Genomic DNA, 19,960 nt, shown 5'->3' with positions numbered 1-19,960 from the left:
TTTAATTTTAATTTAATAATTTAAATAATTTTTTTTATTAATTTATTTAAAAAAGAAAGGAAAAAAATAGATCAAACCTAAGCTACTCAGATTGCTACTTAAGAAATTTGGGTTCGATCCAATTCGAAAAAAATAATTGGATTCAGTCCAATCTAATTAACAAAAAAAGTAATGCTATACAACTTTTTAATCTCTACACATTACATTTTTTAAAATTTATTTATAAATTTATTCTTTTTGAGCTAATTAAAATTTTCTATTTATTATCTATATATTAAATATTTGATAAAAGAAAAAAATAACAAAAATATAATGGATAGAAATTGTGTAAATAGTAAAAAATTGTATATATATATATATTTTTTAAATTGATGAAATTTCGTTCATCACCCCGGAGCGGCCCGATTTCACCCCTTGACACAGGCCTTGTAGTGGATGTTTTAAAAATTTCCGGTATTTCCATAAGCTCGGGTGTATTGTCAGCGGGGGACCCTCTCTCTCCATCTTCGTTCTTTTCATATTCACTTAACCCTAATTTTTCTCACGGCATTGTCCTCGGTCGACCTTAGCCATACCCCGCACACACTGCCTCAGCTTCCAACGGCCAGCCACACTTGCTCCAGTTCAAGGCGACCTCCGACGAGGAGCACGACGCCACTCCACGGTAAGGTGATTTCTTCTGTGTGTGTGTGTTCAGTTTAACCGTAAACTTGTTGATACTTTCGAGGCAGCCAAGTTCCAGCGCACGTCGACTCATTGCCCAGCAAGCAGCGGCAGCAATCTCCGCTGCAGTAAGCTCTTATGCGCAACCCAGCCAGCCACCATCCACTTTAAGCAATCTTCTCTCTCTTCCTCTGGTCAATTCAATGACACCTAGCCCTTCCTTGCCTACTTAAACAAGATGTTCTTATGGTTTTTTCTCTATAAATTATAATATTACATTGAATTTCTCGAGTAGCAATGTGAGTAGTTCTCTGGTTGTAACTTTTTAACTTCGGTTATGACTATCTAATTTCGGGTTATGGTTAAACAGAGTGCTACGATGAAACGGAGTCAACACGGAATGATTTTCTGTAGTTTGCTTGGTTATCTTGAGCTACTTGGTTGATTTAGGAGCTGGCTTACCTGACTTGACTCTTGAGCTGAACTAATTCACGTTGTAACCTTATTAATTCGTGTGTTTCATGCTATTTTACTATATAAAGTGGTGTCTGACATCAATAAACTTGATTTCTTTTCAATCACTAGGCACTAATGTGAATTTTACGTTATTAATTCCTTTTGAATTTTCCTATTTGATTTCCGAATGTGGCTTTCAGATTTCACTTTCAGGTAAGTCTGCGTCAATTTTCTCGAATGTTGAATGTGGAATGGGGTTCTATCTTTCCATGTTTCGTTGTTTCCATCTTGCCAAAAGACAATTGATTCTACATGTTTTATTGTTTTCATTTTGCCAAAATAGCTGCTATAACCCTCCAAAGTGTTGGATTTCAAATTCCATAGAAGACAATTTCAAATCATTAAACCCTTATAAGCATCAAGGACATTGATATAATTTCAGACATTATCAATCTCCTCTCTCACTCTAACTATCATCCCTCAAAAAACACCATTTCAGCCACGGAAGGAGGTCTCACACTCAATCACAGCAAAAAAGCATTTGTCTGCTGACTCCTAGGGTTTTTGAAAGAACACACATTCTCTCTGTCAATTGGTAAACATGAGGAAGCTAAAGTTTCATGAAAAGAAGCTGCTGAAGAAGGTTGATTTCTTGGACTGGAAAAAAGAACATGGTCACCGGGAAGCCTTTGTTATGCAACGCTACCATGTCACCCAGCGTGACGATTACAAGAAGTACTTCCTCTAATTTTTCCTTTCTAATATTATCCTTTTCTATTCAAAACCCAATAAATATTTCAGCTTATTTCAGAGTTCTGAGTTTTTTTTTTTTTTTGAAAACTTTTTGGCAAAAAAAAAAAAAATGAGAATAGGTATGCAAGTTTGTGCCGGGTGGTGCAGAAGTTAGTGAACATTTTGACTAAGATGGACCAGAAAGACCCTTTTCGGATTGAGATGACTAGTATGCTGCTCGAAAAGCTGTGAGTGTTTTTTTGCTTCTACAGTTTTCTTTTACTAAATTACTCTAACTAATAAGGGAAATAGAGTGAACTGAAAGAAAATGGGCTTTATGTTGATCTGTTGTTGGCTTGTAAGATGTGCTCCATGGTTAAATGACATTGTTGTTGGGGATCAGAAATACAGTCAGGGTCGAGTTGAAAACAAAACGATTAGAATTCACTTTGTTTTTCTTTTTATTGATACATCACCAAAACTCAAGTTATTATCCACAAAAATGATTACAAAACTCAAGTTGATAATAATATCTGGATAAGATCAGTGATTTGGAGTTGAGATTCTAGCATTTGCCTCTTTTTTAATAAGGCTCATGCATTCAGATACTCTACATGTGTTTAACGTCTAGTTTTATTTACTTATCAAAAAAAAATCTGGATAAGATTAGTTAATGAGTGGTAGGGTATAATTTTGGTTACCCGAACTCTTTTGATTCTGAGATGGAGTAATATTTAATAATAGGCACATATTTTCTTTTCATGGTTTAAGTATAACAGGGCTTTTGTGCAGAGACAAAAAAAAAAAAAAAAGGTATGTAATTGGGTGCTGGCTTTGATTTCGTTGCTTTTGGGGACCTAATTTTTGCTTGCCTTGTTGGGTCCACTAATGCTCAGGCATGATTGTTAGGAGTTTCTGTTAGATATGAAATATCCAATTTTGGTTTTCAAAATGGGTTCTGTAGTCTCATTTGATATCAATCCTTACTTTTAGTTCATTCATGGGGCATGTAACTTCGTTCTTGTAATCTCAACATGAGATAATCATGTACTTCACCTATCAAAATAATAATAATAATAATACTAATAATAATCATGTAGTTCTTCCATATCATAATCTGTCTATAAGCTTCTTCTTGCAATGGGTAGAAATATCAATTCTATAACTCTTTGTTTTGCCTCCATTACTTGTGATCCGACAATGAAATATATAAAGTAGGTAGACATACTTTTTTTATAAAGCAGGTAGGCATCTTTTTTTACCTATAAAAAAAGATGTCTACCTGCTTTACGTGGTCATGGTTCTAAAGTGAATGCAACCAATGTCTTTAACTGCTCCATGTGATCTATTGCATTTACCTATCAGCTATTAGGGATTTACAACTATTATAGATCACTATGTGACTTGATTAAGGTTGTCATCATTAAACCCCAATTTGCCAATGAGCTAGCTCAAATGATCACCCTTTTTAGGAGAATGGGATTGAGTTTGTAGTTGTGGTCCCAAGTCCGCTATGTTAGTGTGTATTTTTCCGATCTTAGAGAAAAAACGCCCTCCTAGATAAATATTGTAGTTTTATTTGTTTGTTCCAAGGATTGTGTGGTATCTTATGGGGGCAATCAGAAAAATATTTCTGTTTAGGATCATTCTTTATTTCGATGTTAACACTGTTACCTTTTCAACTATCATTTTTCATAGAAGGTTTTCTTTTGACTCAATGGCAGGTACAACATTGGTGTACTACCATCCAAGCACAACACTGATGCTCTAAAAGTATGTGAACGCATAACAGCATCATCCTTCTGTAGGTATGCAATTGCTTCTTTAAATAAAATTCTCTTTTTTCTCAGTTACAGAACAACTATGTCATATCTTAAAAAGAGAAAGAAGTAAAAGCTGCACAATTTAACCACAAACCAAGATGCACCACCGTGATACATAGCAAAAAGAAAAAAAGTAGTGATTCTTGTTTCCACTTGCTTTACTGCATATACGAACCCTAAGTTTTTATAATAAGACATTTGAAAATTTTCTTCTATTGCCATACCTATCAAAAAAAAAATTTCTTCTATTGCCATTGGCTTAAAAATTATTTTGGACATAATTTCTTTCCATTCCTTTCCAGATAAGTGTTGACTTCTGTTCAGCCAGCCACTTGGTGCAAAGCCTATGTAATTGGAATTTTAATTCTGTGTATTTATCCTCTCTTTGTAGACGTAGGCTCTCAACCGTTTTAGTGCGGCTGAAGTTTTGTGAGCACTTGAAAGAAGCTGTCACATATATTGAGCAGGGACACATACGAATAGGTCCAGACACAGTTACTGACCCTGCATTTCTTGTAACGAGGAATCTAGAAGACTTCATTACGTGGGTTGATTCATCCAAGATAAAGAGAAAGGTGTTGGAGTACAATGATCAGTTGGACGACTATGACGCAATGATATGATCCACTCTTATGAGGAATGTAGCACTTGATATTGTTATTTCTGTGTTCTTCCTTTCGCATTTTTCGAACTCTGTTGCGAATTGATTATAGCAGTTTGTGATCATTTTATTAGATTCATGAAATGAAAATGCGATCTGATTGTTTAAGGTCGTTTAATATTTGCAAACTGGTCATCCTAGGAGAAATATTTATTTTGATCATCTGGGAAAATAATCACGTTCTTGAAGTTTAAAAGTAAAAAACAAAAGATTTCTGTCCCCTCCCCATCTTACTCTTCTCCACGCCACCCAGAGCCAGCTCCCTCTTTAGGGTAACGGGCTAGAATCTGGATCCAGTTACAGGACAATCTGCTATCTATTTGGTGAGCAGCAATACAACAGGCATTAGGGTGAAAAATTTACAGTGCAAGATCAAGTGAGATTTTAAGGGACAAAACTTCATTTTCTCTTTACCAAGGAGCAATATATGCTCTACCTGCTCAACCCATACCTTCACTCGGTAGGAATAGAACAGGCATATGTGGGGTCATTGGCCACTGGAATTTGAAATTAAAACCCCTAAAATGCCCTGATTATAGGTATGATCTTTCAGATTTTCCCCGCGTTAATTGTAGCATGGACAAAGTCCTGACTCCTCACACTGAATAGCCCTGCCAGGCTGCCAGATAGCACATCAGCCAAAACACCCATGATGGCAGAATTCATGTCATCCAGCCATGCGAGTAACTCCTTGGAAAATCCCATCATCTCCCTTGCATTTGAGAGTCTCCCTTTCGTCACAATCTCCCGGTCTTCCAAGCTTCTACTCTCATCGTCCTCTTCTTTGACTGCAGAAGTTCCTTTTGCTCTGACATGCACCAAATTGGCAGACTTTTTCTTTTAAAGAAACGTTGCAGCTACTCGATCAAGCCAATATAGACGAGCATTGGTCGGAATGATAGATGATAACTCCTCAGCATCCTCTAGTTCAGTGCTATTGCTTCTGTCAGTCTTTCTATGTTCCCTTTTAACTATGTTGGTTGAATTGGATTGACGAGCTGCACTAATCATGTGTGTGCTGCATATATTTTTTAATCTAAATACTTTCTACAATTTTGAGAGAGATAGAAATAGCACATGACTTTGCATTAAATGCTTCTCACGGATAGTGTAAATTCTAACATTTAATGCAGTGGAGTCTACATGTTGTATTTAGTTCTTTCTGAATTGTAAAATGTGTTTGGGTCAAAGAATTGTAGGAAATCCTAATTTGAAGTAGTTTTCTATCCCTTGCTATTGTAGGTATCATGTTGCATCAATACGCATGCTCAAACAAGCATTGTATTTTGTTGTTTCAATCAAAGATGCCAATCAATTTACGGGAGAAAGATACCCTGCTATTTTATAATGACATCATGTGATCATGATTACCTTCACTGAGGTTTTATTTCAAAAGTAATAACAACTAGTTTTTAAAATATTGGTTCACTAGCACTGGCAATAAAGAATCATAATGGTTGTTACAAAAAACATGGGGTAAATAGTACCCTTGTGCATGCACTGCCCCTAAAGCTTGCGGATTCCAAAATCTAAAATATCAACATAATCATTTCTTGTGGTCCGTAACTTTTTATACATCAAATTTAAAGATTATTTCCTAAAGCTAGTAAATATCCAAAACGTCATATATTATTTTCTGCAGAATTTCAAATCTGTCTTTAGATCAAGCTTATGTACACCTTCAAAATCTAAACTTTAAATCTTATCAAAATCATTTCCTACAATCTACATAATAAGCCTAACGGATCTAAGACCTCAAATGATATGATTTAAAGTGATGTGTTTTCAATGTACTTTGTTCTCATAGGATCGGGTTAAGGGTTTTCCGTACCATTCTTGGTGGCACATTACCACGAGTTTCATATGGGTAGAGCGATTCTCCATGATTATTGCGTGGGGTGCTTCTCGTTAATCAATCAAAACATTTCCTTTGTAATTTGGTGGATATATTTCACATGTTGGCAAGGTAGAGAGATTTTCCGCGTCAAATGGGTAGAGTGATTCCCCGTTGAGTTTTGGTGAATGTGTTTCACATGTTCGCCTGGTAGAGAGACTCCTCACGTCGAATGAGTGGAGTGATTCCCCTTATGTGGTGTTATGATGATAATATATGTGTTTTACTCCAATGGTGATTTCTCGCCATACTTATGAATATATCTATTTTGCTCATAGGGTGTTTCCTCGCTATGCTTATGAATATATTTGTTTTGCTCATAGGATGAGTATTTGTAGGCTTACGAATACACTTGTTTAGCTTAGAGGCTAATTCCTCGCCATGCTAAGTATATCTATGTTCTTAGCCTCATTTACATGAAATCGAGCATGCATATTCATCATTATTGTCTCTCATTATTAGTACTATTATGGATTTTAACTAGGCCTGTGCATAAAAGTTGTTGACCTGGTCCGTTCTTGCGACCCGACAGATAAAAGCGGTTTGAACTAACTTGCAAGTTGAACCCGCTAAATGTCGATTTCGATCCAACAAACACATTTTAACAGCTTCCCAAATCTCAAACTCTAGCTGCCATCCCCTCCCAAATCTCAAACCCTAGCTGCCATCCCTCCCCATTTCTCTCTGTCATTATCATCATTGTCGTTGACTCTGTTCGTCATCACTGTTGACTTTGTTCGTCATCACCGTTGACTCCAACAAACAACAAGCACAGCCTCAAACCCCTAGAAAAAGAGTTAGGCCTTGAAAGATCGTCGAGAGACCTGACATCCAAGATAAAAAAGAATAACCTATATTAGATGAAACCCATGTGGCTTTCAGAAAAAATCAATCGAAGAAAATGAAAATGGGCAAGGAAGAACAGTAAGAACAACCAACATGAGCAACATCAACAAGAATGGTAAAAGTTGAAGGGAAAAGGTTCATCTGTCTCGATAAGAGGAATAAAGAAGGAAGAGAAGATGGAGGTGCCAAGTGAAAGTAGCCTAAGAAGCAAAGCTAGGCGCAAAAGCAAACCCACAATGTATAATTTTCTACTTTATAATCATTTTTCAGGGTGTTGTTTTTTATTTTCCCCCTTCTTTTCTTTCTTTCTTTCCAAGCATATCACAAAATATTATTATAGTGGAGCTAGGACATGTTATGGAATATTAATTACCAATTTGAATTTGGGAAATGAGGAGATTGTCATGAACGACAATGACTGTTCTATATGGCACAATCACAGCCACTGAGTGGCTTGAGACTGTTCACAATTAAAGGCACCTCAGGAGAATAGCATATACTGTCAAACCCAGCACATCGAAATAGCTTTTCTGTAACTTTTGTCTTTTTTCTTTTTCTGTGTCTTACTTTTTTCTTGGTAATCCGTACCTTCTTTACCACTTTATAATCATTTTCCACTTTATTTCTTTGCAAATATAAGTTTCTGCAGAAGCCAAGAATTACATAATTTAACCCAACTATTATTTTAAAAAAAATAAGGGTTGGCCCGACTCGGGTTGATTTGTGTAGCCTTGGTCATTGGGTCAGATTGGGTAGGGTCCAAATCCAGACGGGATTGGTTGGGTTGCAGGTCTAATTTTAATGTACTGAGGTTTCTTTGAAATCTCACCTAGTAGTCTCACAATTGTTTCGTTCATTGGAACAAAAGACTTTGTTGCATATGTGGACTAGCAGAGCTACCCCAAGGAAGAAAGACTCACCCAGCTTGAAGAATAGTCACAGTGGCTTGTTCCCGTTTAGTATATTTATTCTTGTACATCTTTTTAAGATGTTTATTGTAATTAGGTGACGATCACTTTATAGCTCATTATTTCTTGATGTAAGTGATGAACTTATGATGTATTTGTTGGGAGTTGTTCTGACACAGAAATGATTCTAAATAAAAGAGAGACGAAATTTAACGTGGTTCGCCAATTACCTATGTCCACAGCTGCTGTAATTTCACTATCAAATAATTTTTACAAAAACTCTCTCTTGTAAACTCTCTCTGCTCACCCACTCTGTTTCTCTCTTCTTTCTCTCCCACACTCTGTCTGCACACACACGCAGCACACACTCTCTGTTTTCTCTCTACTGCACACTCACCTCAACTGAGCTCTCTTCAATTTATAGGAGAAAGCCGCCTACAATTTTTTTTTGGTGCAGTGATTTATGCAAGAGTCTGAGGCGCCACTTGCTGCAGACACTGTGTGTGTCTGCAAGTGGCGCCTAATATGCTGAGGAAAGAAACGGTGCATGACTCACTGTTCATCGTTTTGTCTCCACTCATAACAATCTCCCACTTGGAGACAAATGAGTCTACATATCTTCATAGCGACCATTACAGCAACTTCAAGTCATGCCTTTAAGTACGAAGACCAACTGAAGCTACACACAGCTTCAGTTTGTCAATAGTAACTACTTTTGTGAATATGTCTGCTGGGTTCTCTGTTCCTCGAATCTTCTCAAGTATCAGCTGTCTACTATCGAGAAGAGATCGGATAAAATGGTATCGCAACTGTATGTGTTTTGTTCTGGAATGAAATGTTGGATTCTTTGCAAGAAAAATAGCACTCTGACTATCACTGTGCAGAATACCTTTTTCATTCTTCTTTCCCAATTCTTCCAAGAATGACTGCAACCAAACCATTTCCTTCCCTGCTTCAGTTATAGCAACGTATTCCGCTTCTGTAGTTGAGAGAGCAACAATCTTCTGTAACTTAGAAGCCCACGATACAGCTGTACCACCCAGCGTATACACAAATCCAGTAGTACTTTTTCTGCTGTCAACGTCACTGCTAAATCAGCATCTACATACCATTGTAGTTTTAAACCTGCTTTTGTAAAGCATAATGACGTATCTGAAGAGCCTTGTAGATATCTTAAAATCCACTTGACTGCTTCCCAATGCTGCTTTCCTGGATTACTCATGTACCTACTCACAGCTCCCATTGCTTGTGCAATATCTGGCATTGTACAGACCATGGCGTACATAAGACTACCAATAGCAGATGCATAGGGTATTCTGTTCATGCATTCTTGCTCTTCCTCCGTCTTTGGCGACTGATCCTTAGTTAGTCGAAAGTGACTAGCTAAGGGTGTGCTCACTGGTTTCGCCTTGTCCATGTTAAACCTTCTGAGCACCTTTTTTACATACTCCTCCTGCGAGAGCTTCAGAGAATCATTAGTCCTGTCTCTAACAATTCGCATACAAGGATTTGTTTTGCAGCACCCAAATCCTTCATCTCAAACCGCTTTGACAACTGCTTCTTTAGTTCATTGATTTCCTCGATGCTTGACCCTGTAACGAGCATATCATCCACATACAACAGTAGGATAATATAAGATTTGTCAAAGTTCTTTGATTGAGCTGAAATATTGCATATTTTAGCTATTTAAAACCAATGTATTTTAAATTCATCATGACATTATTATTGGTTTTAAATGGAAAAATGATTAATAAGGATAAATCAAAGTTGTGATTTTAATTGATTAAAAGCATGAATTTCTGCTTGAATTCTACCAACTATTGATTACTGTGCATTCTAGTTCATAATTTTTCTTGCTTTCCATTATCATTTGCGTTTGTACCATTGTTTTTCTTGTTCTTCATGTTCATAAAGTTTCTTGAGCTATTTTTCCATCTTTTGGGTTCAATCCATGAACCTCAAAAGATAGAAGCACTTCTTGCCATCCGTGAATGGAAGTTGCTCAAGCTAATCTTTCATTTATGTTATTTTGTTGTTGAGTGTTTTTTTTTTTTTAATCTCTATCTCCATTTTTCATGCATACCATGGTTCATTATGTTCATGCTTTGTTCATACTTTGTCTTGAGCTTTCCCACCATTTAAACAATCCCAACTCCATCTAACCTCATACACGGCTATACCAATCACCCCACATCATGCTCACTTAAACCGTGACCCACCATTGCCCTCCAACAACCCACCTAAATTATACATTAATTGGAAGGCTGCTTGTTTGGCTTAACTTACATCAGTTGATGCAGCTAAATTAAGGTGAGGAACATGTGATGGATTGGAAGAAGAAGGCTGCTGCTGTCCACCAACTGCTGTCCACCGAAATGAAGGAAGAAGTTGGTGCAATCAAAGGCTGCTGCTGTCCACCGAAGTGAATGAAGATAGAAAGAGAACATGTGATGAATTGAAGATGGATTTCGGCTGAAATGAAATTGATTAGAGGAAGGGCGGCAGCCATCTAAAGATATATATATATATATATATATATGTGAGAGTGGCTGGACGGCAGAAATGAAAAAACAAATTGAAGAAAGTGCATGCACTGCCGTGTTTGATTTGGTTTGAGTGAGAAGTCTAATAAGTGAGTTGGTCAGCTGGGTTTAAGGGAAACTTTTGGCAAGAATTCGGTGCAGTAGGTACTTAGGAAGAGCTGTGCTTGATTGATTAAAAAAGAGAGACGTGGGATGTGAACGTGTGAGTGAAAGAAACCATGGAAAGTAAAGAGGTGTCGGTCGGTTTGGGATGTAGGCAAAGAAGAACCGTGTTGGACTTAGGTGTTTGGTTTGAATTAAGAAACCAATTGAATAAAATGAGAAAGGAGGAATGCAAGAGGTAGCCGAAATTAAGTGTGAATGCAAGATTGAGGTGTGAATGCAATTGAGGTGTGAATACAATTGAGGTGTGAATGCAATTAAGTGTGAATGCAAATGAAGTATGAATGTGAGATGCAACTAGCCAAGATGTTCGGCTATAAAAGGATGCAGTCCGAAGCTTACAAGAGAACTCAAACTTAGACATCTACAACTTACAACACACAACTATAATTTTCTGCTTTTGCTATTTCTTTGTTATGTACTTGAAAGAATTAGCTCCTTTTTGTTTTCGACAATTTTGTTTCTCCTTTTAGCTTCAATGTTTTGTTGTTTTATAGTTTTTAAATGTATTAAGAATTGTTCTAGAATTTTATTTCATTAAGAGTAATACCTTAATATTAAGTGTGCTAGTTTGTTTCATTACTATTTTGTTTCATGCAACAAAAAGAAATTTTTTTAGAAATTTTAATCAAATTGCTAGTTTGTTTCATAAAACAAAAAGAATTGTTTTAGAAGTTCTGATTAATTGTGTTACCTTAATTTATTGCAAGAATGGTTTGGTTTTAAGCTTTTGTTTTTGTTTTTGATTTTTCTGAACATCATACGTGGGGAGTAGAGGAATTGTTCTAGAGTTATTATTAAAGGTTTAGAGATTAATTTTCAAGAGTGATACGTGAGAAGTTGTTTCCTTTTTGTTTTGAATTTCAATTGAATAGTGAAAGGAAGTTTTCGTTTAGACTTTTCGTTCCCTATTTTATTTAACTTCAGTTTAAAATTTATGGAATACTTTTGAGATTTGTTTAGATTAGAAGTTAGGGTAATTTATTTTCTGTTTACTTATTTCGTGTTATTTATTTTTCTCACTTCCTTAAGTTTTCATTTAATAGTGATTACAATTGTTATGTGTTATTTTGAGAATTTGTGATTTAATTACAAAGATGAATTCTAGAATCTTGGTTTTGGGCATTTTCAATTTTCAGTTCATGTTTTGTCAATTACTTTCTAATTTAGTTTAATTCTTAATTTGGTTTTATTAATTTCTGAGTTTAATTTATTAGTCCTTTATATTCCAATCCAACAATCAAAAATCTAAAACATGAATCTAGTCCATGACTAGTACCCTTTTCCATCCATTGCACATACCATCATTTTATTTTCTCTTTGTGAAGTTTTTCACCTTTTTCAACGAGTTTGATTTCTAAGTAACTTTCTCTGAGGAGACGATCTAGGAATTTATTCCTAATTATTACACGACATCCTTCTGCACTTGGGATAGCTTTAGTGCTACTCATTTTTGAGTGAGTCAAGTTTTTGGCGCCGTTGTCGGGGACAGTATTTTAACTTGAATTTAAACTCGTTATTATTATTATTATTATTATTATTATTATTTTGCTTCTCTAAACTGATGTTTCATGTCATGGGTGAGAGACACTTCAAATAGGTTGCTTAGAGTCATATCGAGTGTTGAGAGTAGTATACACAGCTTGGAGATAGATAGTTCGTCTGTCTTTTCTTTGAGTGAGGCAGGTGACGAAATTGAAATTGAATAAGAAAACATGGCTGCACCTGCACCACGCACTCTTAAGGACTATTTGCAACCCACTCGTACCACTACACCTTCATGCATAATTTTACCTGAAAATGCACCTAATTTCTCTATCAAACATGGCATGATGTCAGTGATACCTCAGTTCCACGGGATGGATTCTGAGAGTCCTTACCAGCACTTGATAGATTTTGAGCTGGCTTGTGCTACTTTTATCACTAGGGCTGTTACTGATGAATTCATTAGATTTCGTTTATTTCCTTTCTCCTTAAAGGATAAAGCGAAGATTTGGTTTAACTCTTTGAGACCTAATTCCATTTCTAGTTGGTCTGACATGCAGCGTGAATTCTTACAGAAATTTTTGCCTTTTCAGAGAACTCAATTTTTGCAGGAACAGATCAGCCAGTTCAATCAGAGACCTGATGAGACCTTTCAGGCTAGTTGGAAAAAATTTAAAGATTTAGTGAACATTTATCCACATCATGGTTTTGAATCCTGGAGGCTGGTGAGCTATTTTTACACTGGTCTCACTCCAGAATGCAAGCAATTTGTTCAGACAATGTGCAATGGGGAGTTCTTCAGCAAGGAACCTGATGAAGCATTATCATTTTTTGACTACCTTGCTGAGAGCGCACAACAATGGAACACTCGTACTGATCGAGTTCCATTAACAGCACAGCCACTGAGGGCTATTTCTGGAGGGGGCAGATATGAGCTTAAAGGAGACACTGATGTTCAAGCCCGAATAACTGCATTGACTAGAAGAATGGAGGTCATGGAAATGGAAAAAGTAAAGGCTGCGAAAGTAGCAGAGGCATGTTCTATATGTGCTGATTCAAACCATAAGACCCAAGACTGCCCGATTATGCCAGTATTTCAAGAAAGTGGGTCTGAGCCAATGCAATCAGTTAACTGGGTTAATAGAGCACATAATCAGCCTTTCTCCAACACATATAATCCGGGGTGAAGAAATCACCCAAATTTCTCATGGAGAAATGATCAGCCTGGTCGGTCCCTACCACCTCAGCAGCATCCATTTAATCAAGGTGCTCCTCAGCACCAATATCCGCCATATCAGAATCCTCAGAGCTATCTTTATGTAGCTCCTCCTGGATTTCAACCTCATGTAGCTGCACAAAGTCCTCAGCCTTCATCATCTGCCAAGAAGACTCTAGATGACAGTATGGCACAGATGGCCAATACACTTCAGCAATTCATGCAGATTCAGGCCACCACAAATAATCAAAATACTCAGGCCATAAATGAGTTGCGTGACACTGTTAATAAGATGAGCACAACCTTGAGCACCCTAGAGAAAGGGAAATTTCCTGCACAGCCTCAGCCTAATCCTCAAGTATACAGACAACAACAACATCAAGTGCATAATATCTCAGGAGACGTTGTTGAGACAGCAAAAGCTGTTCTTACTTTGAGAAGTGGAAAGGAAGTTTCCCGACTTGAGATGACCATAGACACAGAGGTAATTGCTCCTACGCCTAAAGATGCAGCAGAGACGGATGAAGTTGAAAAAGAACCAGAGGTAGCGAGACCAGAACTGAAGAAGCCTGTGAGTGCAGATGCTGAAACTAGTAAGGGATACCAACCTGTGGTACCCTATCCTCAGAGATTGGCAGCTGGCAAAAAGAATAAGTATCACACGAAAATTTAAGAGATTTTTAAGCAAGTGAAAATCAATATTCCACTCTTGGATGCCATACAACAAGTGCCTTCATATGCAAAATTTTTAAAGGACTTGTGCACGGTGAAGCGGAAGCTAAATGTGAAGAAGAAAGCTTTCCTAACGGAGCAAGTTAGTTCATTGATATTGAGCGAGACTCCTCAGAAGTTTGGAGATCCCGGCTCTCCCAACATCTCCATTATGATTGGTGAATCACAAATTGGGAGAGCTTTACTTGATTTGGGGAGTAGTGTGAACTTACTACTGTTCTCAGTATATGAGCAGTTAGGATTGAGTGAGCTGAAAAAGACCTCCATCATGCTACAGCTGGCTGACAGATCAGTTAAGGTACCGAAGGGTATTGTAGAGGACGTGTTGGTCCAGGTGGACAAATTCTACTACGCAGTAGATTTTGTGGTTCTTGACATGCAGCAGCCGGTCTCTACTATTTATCAAGCTCCTGTCATCCTAGGAAGACCATTTCTAGCTACATCAAATGCTTTGATCAATTGCAGAAGTGGAGTTTTGAAGCTTACCTTTGGGAACATGGCACTTGAGTTGAACGTTTTCAACGCTTGCAAGATGCCGGCACATTTTGATGACACAAGTGATTTGAATGCTGTGGAGAGTTTGACATCAACAGATTTTATTTGCTCAACTTCTCCTTTCTCTGATGATGATTATATTTTTCAGACACCTGAATTTTTACTTGATGAGAAAATTGATCATATCAATGAAGATGACTTTGATTTTTTTGATTGTTTTGCAGATTCATCTTTACCACTTGAAGTACAATTTGCGGGAGCAAGATGGAAACCCCAGTTCGAAGCTCTACCACTACCAGACATACTTAGATCTTCAGAGGAAGAAGTTCCTCAGTTGGAACTGAAACCGCTTCCTCAAGATTTAAAGTATGTTTTCTTGGACCTGAAGAAGGAACTTTTCCGGTGGTGATTTCCTCAAAGCTAAATCAGAAGGATGAAGCCCAGTTGATTGAAGTATTAAGAAAGCATCGAGGCGCAATTGGTTGGACAATAGCCGACATCAAAGGCATTGATGCCGCTGTATGTACGCACAGAATCCATCTTGAAGAAGATGCTAGACCGGTTCGTGATGCTCAACGTAGGCTCAATCCTACCATGAAGGAAGTCGTGAAAGAGGAAGTGCTTAAGCTACTCGCAGTGGGAATCATTTACCCCATCTCAGACAGTAAGTGAGTAAGTCCAACTCAAGTGGTACCAAAGAAATCTGGTTTGACTGTCATAAAAAATGATAAAAATGAGTTGATTCCAACTAGAATGGTTACTGGCTGGAGAATGTGCATTGATTATAGAAAACTTAATTCAGCCAGTAGGAAGGATCATTTTCCTTTACCATTCTTGGATCAAATTTTGGAAAGAGTAGCTGGTAATGCATATTATTGTTTATTGGATGACTATTCTGGTTATTATCAAATTGCTGTAGTGCCTGAAGATCAGGAGAAAACCAATTTCACCTGTCCTTTTGGCACTTTTGCTTTTACTAGAATGCCTTTTGGTTTGTGTAATGCTCCAGCTACTTTTCAGAGATGCATGATGAGTATTTTTTCTGACATGATTGATGATATTTGTGAAATATTCATGGATGATTTCTCTGTTTTTGGAAAATCCTTTGAGAGTTGTTTGCATAATTTGGCACGTATTCTCCAGAGATGTGAGGAAAAAAATCTTTTACTTAATTGAGAGAAATGCCAATTTATGGTTACTCAGGGCATTGTATTAGGGCATATTGTTTCTTCTGAGGGTATAAAGGTTGACAAGGCAAAAATTGAATTAATATCTAAACTTCCTATCCCTAGGACAGTTAGGGATATTCGTTCTTTTCTTAGTCATGCTGGCTTTTATAGACGGTTTATTCAAGGGTTTAGTTCCATTACAAAACCTTTGTGCACTCTTTTACAAAATGATATTGAATTTGTTTGGACTGATGAGTGCCAAAGAGCGTTTGATACCTTGAAAAAGTCGCTTACCACTACCCTTATTGTGCAACCCCCGCAGTGGGACCTTCCCTTTGAGATTATGACAGATGCTAGTGACTATGCCTTAGGAGCTGTTTTGGGGCAGTGAGTGGATAACAGACCTTTTGTGATTTATTATGCCAGTAGAACCTTGAATGATGCCCAGAAAAATTATACCACTACTGAAAAAGAATTGCTTGCAGTGGTTTTTGCACTTGATAAATTCCGGGCTTATATTCTTGGTTCTCCTGTTGCTATTTTCACTGACCACTCTGCTCTTAAGTATTTGTTGGCTAAGAAAGATGCAAAACCACGCTTGATTCGCTGGATTCTATTACTTCAAGAGTTCAACATCAACATTAATGATAAAAAAGGAGTTGAAAATGTGGTAGCTGACCACCTCTCTAGATTGTCATCATCTCCTTCTTCAAATGTCAGCCTTCCTCTTAATGATAGTTTCCCGGATGAGCATCTGTTTGTGGTTAATAGAGCTCCCTGGTATGCTGACATAGTCAATTATCTGGTGACTGAGCGAATGCCTTCTGAATGGTCAACCCAAGATAAACGTCGGTTTCTATCTGAGGTAAAACATTTCTACTTTGATGACCCTTATCTTTTCAAGTATTGTTCGGATCAATTGATTCGGAGATGCATTCCTAATGATGAGTTTTCTTCAGTATTGAGATTTTGTCATACGGGTGCATGTGGTGGTCATTTTTCAGCAAATAAAACAGTGGCAAAAATTTTGCAAAGCGGTTTTTATTGGCCTTCCATGTTTAAGGATGCTTACAATTTTTGTAAAGCATGTGAGTCTTGTCAAAAGTTGGGAGCCATTAGCAAAAGAAACATGATGCCCCTTTCCCCCATTCTTACTTTAAAAATCTTTGATTGTTGGGGAACAGACTTCATGGGACCTTTTCTGGTTTCCTTTGGAAACACATATATTTTATTGGCTGTGGACTATGTTTCAAAGTGGGTTGAGGCCATCGCTTGCAAAACCAATGACCATCATGTTGTACTAAAATTTTTACAATCTTTGTTTGCTCGATTTGGCATGCCCAAGGTTATCATTAGTGATGGGGGTTCTCATTTTTGCAATAAACCATTTTCTACACTTGTGAAGAAATATGGTATCACACACAGAGTTTCTACCCTTTATCACCCTCAAACAAATGGGCAAGCTGAATTGGCAAACAGAGAAATAAAAATCATTCTGGAGAAAACAGTAAATCCTAATAGGAAAGATTGGTCGATTAAGCTTCTTGATGCTTTGTGGGCTTATAGGACAGCTTTTAAAACAAATCTAGGGATGTCTCCCTATCGATTAGTTTATGGTAAAGCTTGTCATTTACCTGTTGACATTCAGCATCGACCTCTTTGGGCCCTAAAACATGTTAACATGTCACTTGATAAAGCTTCAGGGCTGAGAAAATTGCAGATCAATGAATTGGATGAAGCTCGTCGGAATGCTTATGACAACGCGCAACTGGCAAAGGAACACATGAAAATTCTGCATGATCAGAAAATTCATCCAAAGCATTTCACACTTGGCCAGGAAGTTCTTCTTTACAACTCTCGCTTGCATATTTTTTCTGGAAAGTTGAAATCCCAATGGAGTGGGCCGTACATTGTAAAGACCGTTCATCCTCATGGCGCGGTAGATATTGTCAATCCGAAGAATGGTAATAGCTTCACTGTCAACGGACAACGTCTAAAGTCATTTCTGAAGGTCTTTGATCCACATGATGAGATCTTGCTTGTGCAAAACCTCAGGGAAGTGTTTTAAGTTGTTTTTCCTTCTTTACAGTTTTCTTTACTTGCTTTGTTTTTATTTGTTCGTTTGCTTTGATTTTATATTTCATGTTGATTGTTTGTTTTGCTTGCTTAGTTCTGTGCACTTTGTTTTCTTTCGTTCGATTCATTGAGGACTGTGTCTCTCACTAGTTGGGGGTAGCATGTGTGCACATATATAAAAAAAAAAAAACCCAAAAATTTGAAATTTGAGATTTGTGAAATTTGAGCATCTTGGTAGAGTAGTTGAGCGGGATCATTTGTGAGGATTTATTTTCAAGCTTAAACAAAGAGCATGATTTTTGATGCATCATATTATGTTGATATGCTTGAAACACCAGGATGTTATAGTTATTGAGATGAAACTTGATAAAAAATTTTGTAGAACGAAAGGCAAAGTTTGAAGGACATTTTGCACATGCTTACGCTTGTAGTGTTCCTCATTTACCATTCATTGATTTAACACTGGAGAAGTAAACTGCAGGACTACTGAGCCATGCCAAAAAGAAAAAGAAAAGAAAAGAGAAAGGATTAAAAAAAAATAGAAAATGAATAAAGGCGACTTAGTGAACTTTCCTAAGTAAAAAGGGCTAGAAACAGTTACCCAAGACTTTGGGGGTTGAGTATCCAACCTTTAAAAATAGAGCTGGCGTGAAAACTGCTAGTCTCTTTGGCTTTGAAGTAGTTAGAATCAGCAATGATTAATCTTAAGGTTGAAAAAAAAAATCCTATGGCAAATCATGGCTAGTAATAAGGAACACACAACCAGTTTAGCTCCACACACACATTTAAGTCCTGAGATATTTGCCTTAATTCTATGTGAAAGATTGTTGAGATAGTCTTGGTGGGTGTAACCCTTGGGGGTTGAGTAGTAACATATCACTTTTGTGAGAATTCAGAATTGTGTTCGATTGTTTTTGTTTGGATTTCGATCTTTATGCAATATTCATCTAAATTAATTTTCACTATTTTGCTCAAAGATTAGCAAAATGCTAGTTGGGGGGTGTGATTGAGCTGAAATATTGCATATTTTAACTATTTAAAACTAATGTATTTTAAATTCATCATGACATTATTATTGGTTTTAAATGGAAAAATGATTAATAAGGATAAATCAAAGTTGTGATTTTAATTGATTAAAAGCATGAATTTCTGCTTGAATTCTACCAACTATTGATTACTGTGCATTCTAGTTCATAATTTTTCTTGCTTTCCATTATCATTTGCGTTTGTACCATTGTTTTTCTTGTTCTTCATATTCATAAAGTTTCTTGAGCTATCTTTCCATCTTTTGGGTTCAATCCATGAACCTCAAAAGATAGAAGCACTTCTTGCCATCCGTGAATGGAAGTTGCTCAAGCTAATCTTTCATTTATGTTCTTTTGTTGTTGAGTGTTTTCTTTTTTCTTTTTTTAATCTCTATCTCCATTTTTCATGCATACCATGGTTCATTATGTTCATGCCTTGTTCATACTTTGTCTTGAGCTTTCCCACCATTCAAACAATCACAACTCCATCTAACCTCATACACGGCTACACCAATCACCCCACATCATGCTCACTTAAACCATGACCCACCATTGCCCTCCAACAACCCACCTAAATTATACATTAATTGGAAGGCTGCTTGTTTGGCTTAACTTACATCGGTTGGTGCAGCTAAATTAAGGTGAGGAACATGTGATGGATTGGAAGAAGAAGGCTGCTGCTGTCCACCAACTGCTGTCCACCGAAATGAAGGAAGAAGTTGGTGCAATCAAAGGCTGCTACTGTCCACCGAAGTGAAGGAAGATAGAAAGAGAACATGTGATGAATTGAAGATGGATTTCGGCTGAAATGAAATTGATTGGAGGAAGGGCGGCAGCCATCTAAAGATATATATATATATATATGTGAGAGTGGCTGGACGGCAGAATTGAAAAAGCAAATTGAAGAAAGTGCATGCACTGCCGTGTTTGATTTGGTTTGAGTGAGAAGTCTAATAAGTGAGTCGGTCAGTTGGGTTTAAGGGAAACTTTTGGCAAGAATTCGGTGCAGTAGGTACTTAGGAAGAGCTGTGCTTGATTGATTAAAAAAGAGAGACGTGGGATGTGAACGTGTGA

The 19,960-nt window shown here is 37.1% G+C and overlaps 1 protein-coding gene across 3 annotated transcripts; it reads left to right on the top strand.

The window, feature by feature from the left end:
* Window positions 1-423: 423 nt before the first annotated feature.
* LOC122313878 (U3 small nucleolar ribonucleoprotein protein IMP3-like) lies at window positions 424-4,463 on the top strand. 3 transcript variants are annotated; one of them, XM_043129165.1, is made up of 5 exons: window positions 424-669; window positions 1,619-1,854; window positions 1,992-2,099; window positions 3,576-3,659; window positions 4,066-4,463. In XM_043129165.1, the coding sequence occupies exons 2-5, from the start codon at window positions 1,721-1,723 to the stop codon at window positions 4,295-4,297; spliced, it is 558 nt and encodes a 185-aa protein (XP_042985099.1). In that variant the 5' UTR covers window positions 424-669; window positions 1,619-1,720; the 3' UTR covers window positions 4,298-4,463. The 3 variants fall into 3 exon arrangements, with proteins under 3 accessions (XP_042985099.1, XP_042985100.1, XP_042985098.1); XM_043129166.1 differs by having other exon boundaries at window positions 424-791; XM_043129164.1 differs by having other exon boundaries at window positions 426-664.
* The last annotated feature ends 15,497 nt before the right edge of the window (window positions 4,464-19,960 follow it).

The sequence above is a fragment of the Carya illinoinensis genome, chromosome 6 (assembly GCF_018687715.1).
Source record: "Carya illinoinensis cultivar Pawnee chromosome 6, C.illinoinensisPawnee_v1, whole genome shotgun sequence".
Taxonomy (NCBI): domain Eukaryota; kingdom Viridiplantae; phylum Streptophyta; class Magnoliopsida; order Fagales; family Juglandaceae; genus Carya; species Carya illinoinensis.
The sequence above is the reverse complement of the archived record's forward strand: the minus strand, read 5'-3'. Positions and strand labels throughout refer to the sequence as shown.